The sequence below is a fragment of the Oncorhynchus nerka genome, linkage group LG10 (genome assembly GCF_034236695.1).
Source record: "Oncorhynchus nerka isolate Pitt River linkage group LG10, Oner_Uvic_2.0, whole genome shotgun sequence".
Taxonomy (NCBI): Eukaryota; Metazoa; Chordata; class Actinopteri; order Salmoniformes; family Salmonidae; genus Oncorhynchus; species Oncorhynchus nerka.
Window position 1 is genome coordinate 2066870 of NC_088405.1, and position 6000 is coordinate 2072869.

Genomic DNA, 6000 nt, shown 5'->3' on the forward strand with positions numbered 1-6000 from the left:
TCCCTGACTGTTGTCATGTGTAACCCATCCCTGACTGTTGGTATCATGTGTAACCCATCCCTGACTGTTGGTATCATGTGTAACCCATCCCTGACTGTTGTCATGTGTAACCCATCCCTGACTGTTGTCATGTGTAACCCATCCCTGACTGTTGTCATGTGTAACCCATCCCTGACTGTTATCATGTGTAACCCATCCCTGACTGTTATCATGTGTAACCCATCCCTGACTGTTGTTATCATGTGTAACCCATCCCTGACTGTTGTTGTCATGTGTAACCCATCCCTGACTGTTATCATGTGTAACCCATCCCTGACTGTTGTTGTCATGTGTAACCCATCCCTGACTGTTATCATGTGTAACCCATCCCTGACTGTTGTCATGTGTAACCCATCCCTGACTGTTGTCATGTGTAACCCATCCCTGACTGCTGTCATGTGTAACCCATCCCTGACTGTTATCATGTGTAACCCATCCCTGACTGTTGTTGTCATGTGTAACCCATCCCTGACTGTTATCATGTGTAACCCATCCCTGACTGTTGTCATGTGTAACCCATCCCTGACTGTTGTTATCATGTGTAACCCATCCCTGACTGTTGTTATCATGTGTAACCCATCCCTGACTGTTGTTATCATGTGTAACCCATCCCTGACTGTTGTTATCATGTGTAACCCATCCCTGACTGTTGGTATCATGTGTAACCCATCCCTGACTGTTGTCATGTGTAACCCATCCCTGACTGTTGGTATCATGTGTAACCCATCCCTGACTGTTGGTATCATGTGTAACCCATCCCTGACTGTTGTCATGTGTAACCCATCCCTGACTGTTGTCATGTGTAACCCATCCCTGACTGTTGTCATGTGTAACCCATCCCTGACTGTTGTCATGTGTAACCCATCCCTGACTGTTATCATGTGTAACCCATCCCTGACTGTTGTCATGTGTAACCCATCCCTGACTGTTGTCATGTGTAACCCATCCCTGACTGTTGCCATGTGTAACCCATCCCTGACTGTTGCCAACCCATCCCTGACTGTTATCATGTGTAACCCATCCCTGACTGTTGTCATGTGTAACCCATCCCTGACTGTTATCATGTGTAACCCATCCCTGACTGTTGACATGTGTAACCCATCCCTGACTGTTGTCATGTGTAACCCATCCCTGACTGTTGGTATCATGTGTAACCCATCCCTGACTGCTGTCATGTGTAACCCATCCCTGTCTGTTGTTGTCATGTGTAACCCATCCCTGACTGTTGTTATTGTGTGTAACCCATCCCTGACTGTTGTTATCATGTGTAACCCATCCCTGACTGTTGTCGTCATGTGTAACCCATCCCTGACTGTTGTCGTCATGTGTAACCCATCCCTGACTGTTGTCGTCATGTGTAACCCATCCCTGACTGTTGTTGTCATGTGTAGCCCATCCCTGGCTGTTGTTGTCATGTGTAACCCATCCCTGACTGTTGTTGTCATGTGTAACCCATCCCTGACTGTTATCATGTGTAACCCATCCCTGACTGTTATCATGTGTAACCCATCCCTGACTGTGATCATGTGTAACCCATCCCTGACTGTTGTTGTCATGTGTAACCCATCCCTGACTGTTGTTGTCATGTGTAACCCATCCCTGACTGTTGTTGTCATGGGTAACCCATCCCTGACTGTTGTTGTCATGTGTAACCCATCCCTGACTGTTATCATGTGTAACCCATCCCTGACTGTTGTCATGTGTAACCCATCCCTGACTGTTGTTGTCATGTGTAACCCATCCCTGACTGTTATCATGTGTAACCCATCCCTGACTGTTGTCATGTGTAACCCATCCCTGACTGTTATCATGTGTAACCCATCCCTGACTGTTATCATGTGTAACCCATCCCTGACTGTTATCATGTGTAACCCATCCCTGACTGTTGTTATCATGTGTAACCCATCCCTGACTGTTGTTGTCATGTGTAACCCATCCCTGACTGTTATCATGTGTAACCCATCCCTGACTGTTGTTGTCATGTGTAACCCATCCCTGACTGTTATCATGTGTAACCCATCCCTGACTGTTGTCATGTGTAACCCATCCCTGACTGTTGTCATGTGTAACCCATCCCTGACTGCTGTCATGTGTAACCCATCCCTGACTGTTATCATGTGTAACCCATCCCTGACTGTTGTTGTCATGTGTAACCCATCCCTGACTGTTATCATGTGTAACCCATCCCTGACTGTTGTCATGTGTAACCCATCCCTGACTGTGTAACCCATCCCTGACTGTTGTCATGTGTAACCCATCCCTGACTGTTGTTATCATGTGTAACCCATCCCTGACTGTTGTTATCTAACCCATCCTGACTGTTGTCATGTGTAACCCATCCCTGACTGTTATCATGTGTAACCCATCCCTGACTGTTGTCATGTGTAACATCCCTGACTGTTGATGTCATGTGTAACCCATCCCTGACTGTTGTTGTCATGTGTAACCCATCCCTGACTGTTGTTGTCATGTGTAACCCATCCCTGACTGTTGTCATGTGTAACCCATCCCTGACTGTTGTCATGTGTAACCCATCCCTGACTGTTGTCATGTGTAACCCATCCCTGACTGTTGTCATGTGTAACCCATCCCTGACTGTTGTCATGTGTAACCCATCCTGACTGTTGACTGTAACCCATCCCTGACTGTTGTCATGTGTAACCCATCCCTGACTGTTATCATGTGTAACCCATCCCTGACTGTTATCATGTGTAACCCATCCCTGACTGTTGTTGTCATGTGTAACCCATCCCTGACTGTTGTCATGTGTAACCCATCCCTGACTGTTGTTATCATGTGTAACCCATCCCTGACTGTTGTTATCATGTGTAACCCATCCCTGACTGTTGTTATCATGTGTAACCCATCCCTGACTGTTGTCATGTGTAACCCATCCCTGACTGTTGTCATGTGTAACCCATCCCTGACTGTTGTTATCATGTGTAACCCATCCCTGACTGTTGTCATGTGTAACCCATCCCTGACTGTTGTCATGTGTAACCCATCCCTGACTGTTATCATGTGTAACCCATCCCTGACTGTTATCATGTGTAACCCATCCCTGACTGTTGTTATCATGTGTAACCCATCCCTGACTGTTGTCATGTGTAAGCCATCCCTGACTGTTGTCATGTGTAACCCATCCCTGACTGCTGTTATCATGTGTAACCCATCCCTGACTCTGTTATGTGTAACCCATCCCTGACTGCTGTTATTGTAACCCATCCCAGACTGTTGTCATGTGTAACCCATCCCTGACTGTTGTCATGTGTAACCCATCCCTGACTGTTATCATGTGTAACCCATCCCTGACTGTTGTCATGTGTAACCCATCCCTGACTGTTGTCATGTGTAACCCATCCCTGACTGTTGTTATCATGTGTAACCCATCCCTGACTGTTGTCATGTGTAACCCATCCCTGACTGTTGTTGTCATGTGTAACCCATCCCTGACTGTTATCATGTGTAACCCATCCCTGACTGTTATCATGTGTAACCCATCCCTGACTGTTGTTATCATGTGTAACCCATCCCTGACTGTTGTCATGTGTAAGCCATCCCTGACTGTTGTCATGTGTAACCCATCCCTGACTGCTGTTATCATGTGTAACCCATCCCTGACTGCTGTTATCACGTGTAACCCATCCCTGACTGCTGTTATCATGTGTAACCCATCCCAGACTGTTGTCATGTGTAACCCATCCCTGTCTGTTGTCATGTGTAACCCATCCCTGACTGTTATCATGTGTAACCCATCCCTGACTGCTGTTATCATGTGTAACCCATCCCTGACTGCTGTTATCATGTGTAACCCATCCCTGACTGTTGCTATCATGTGTAACCCATCCCTGACTGCTGTTATCATGTGTAACCCATCCCTGACTGTTATCATGTGTAACCCATCCCTGACTGCTGTTATCATGTGTAACCCATCCCTGACTGTTATCATGTAACCCATCCCTGACTGCTGTTATCAATTAGAATGAGGAATTGGCTCGACTCAACAGTTTAGAGTAACACACATTATTTTAGGTGCTGCGTTCAGAAGGCCTCTACTGGATCAAATTAAAAACCGTCCCATGATGCTTTGCGGTTCAGTGTATTTTAAGAAGCAGCGGAGGGTCAGAGGAAACGGCGTTTCGGGGCGACAGCCTTTGTCACCTGTGATCCACCCACTGACCATCTGTCTGTATCTTCAGGCACAAGGAGACGGTGATTCCCAACGAGCTGCCTCTGGTCCAGGAGGTCACCACCACCCTGCGGGAGTGGGCTTCCATATGGAGAGACCTCTACGTGGTGAGTGGAGTGAGTCACGTAGCTACACGCCTAATCTACACGCCTAATCTACACACCTAATCTACACACCTAATCTCTCTCTTCTGAAGTTACCCCATTGTCTCCATGAGCAGTGTGTGGGTTTCTCTCTTGTCTCCATGAGCAGTGGGTGGGTTTCTCTCTTGTCTCCATGAGCAGTGGGTGGGTTTCTCTCGTCTCCATGAGCAGTGGGTGGGTTTCTCTCTTGTCTCCATGAGCAGTGGGTGGGTTTCTCTCTTGTCTCCATGAGCAGTGGGTGGGTTTCTCTCTTGTCTCCATGAGCAGTGGGTGGGTTTCTCTCTTGTCTCCATGAGCAGTGGGTGGGTTTCTCTCTTGTCTCCATGAGCAGTGGGTGGGTTTCTCTCTTGTCTCCATGAGCAGTGGGTGGGTTTCTCTCGTCTCCATGAGCAGTGGGTGGGTTTCTCTCGTCTCCATGAGCAGTGGGTGGGTTTCTCTCTTGTCTCCATGAGCAGTGGGTGGGTTTCTCTCTTGTCTCCATGAGCAGTGTGTGGGTTTCTCTCTTGTCTCCATCTCCATGAGCAGTGTGTGGGTTTCTCTCTTGTCTCCATGAGCAGTGTGTGGGTTTCTCTTCTCTCGTCCCCATGAGCAGTGTGTGGGTTTCTCTTCTCTCGTCCCCATGAGCAGTGGGTGGGTTTCTCTCGTCTGTAATCTCATTGTACCCATGAACCTGCAACCACATCACCCAGATGTGCCTTGTATAGAATGTTGGATGGAATACCGTAAACAAGAGTGCCTTCCTTATCGTCTCTGTTATTGAGTGTTGGGTTTGTTCATGAGGTGTGTATGATTGTTTGTGTGCTGTTGTTACAGGGGGACAGGCGTGAGATGTTTAACTCTGTCAGGGACATGATCTATGACCTGATCGAGTGGCGATCTCAGATCCTGTCAGGGACCCTCCCACAAGACGAGCTGACTGAGCTAAAACAGAGAGTCACCTCTAAGATCGACTACGGGAACAAGTAAGGAACTGCTGTGTCTCTCTCTCTCCCTCCATCTCTCTCTCCATCCATCCATCTCTCTCCCTCCATCTCTCTCTCTCTCCCTCTCTCCCTCCATCTCTCTCTCTCTCCCTCTCTCCCTCCATCTCTCTCTCTCTCCCTCTCTCCCTCCATCTCTCTCTCTCCCTCCCTCCATCTCTCTCTCCCTCCCTCCATCTCTCTCTCTCTCCCTCCATCTCTCTCTCTCCCTCCATCTGCATCTCTCTCTCTCCCTCCATCTGCATCTCTCTCTCTCCCTCCATCTGCATCTCTCTCTCTCTCTCTCCCTCCATCTGCATCTCTCTCTCTCCCTCCATCCGCATCTCTCTCTCTCCCTCCCTCCATCTCTCTCTCTCCCTCCCTCCATCTCTCTCTCTCCCTCCCTCCATCTCTCTCTCCCTCCCTCCATCTCTCTCTCTCCCCCTCCCTCCATCTCTCTCTCCCCCCCTCCCTCCATCTCTCTCTCCCTCCCTCCATCTCTCTCTCTCTTCCTCCATCTCTCTCCCTCCATCTCTCTCTCCCTCCATCTCTCTCTCTCCCTCCATCTCTCTCTCTCTCTCCATCTCTCCATCTCTCTCTCTCTCTCTCCATCTCTCCATCTCTCTCTCTCTCTCTCTCTCTCTCTCTCTCTCTCTCTGTCTCTCTCTGT

General features: G+C 48.5%; 1 protein-coding gene across 4 annotated transcripts in view; it reads left to right on the top strand.

The window, feature by feature from the left end:
• LOC135573539 (dedicator of cytokinesis protein 1-like) overlaps positions 1-5374 on the top strand; it is a 78644-nt gene extending 73270 nt beyond the window's left edge. For 2 of the 4 annotated variants that reach the window (XM_065022800.1, XM_065022801.1), the window contains exons 5-6: positions 4239-4344; positions 5185-5374. In XM_065022800.1, coding sequence (XP_064878872.1) covers positions 4239-4344; positions 5185-5337 — 259 coding nt within the window. In that variant the 3' untranslated portion in view covers positions 5338-5374. The remainder of the gene's footprint in view (positions 1-4238; positions 4345-5184) is intronic. The other 2 variants (XM_065022803.1, XM_065022804.1) reach the window with 1 other exon arrangement.
• The last annotated feature ends 626 nt before the right edge of the window (positions 5375-6000 follow it).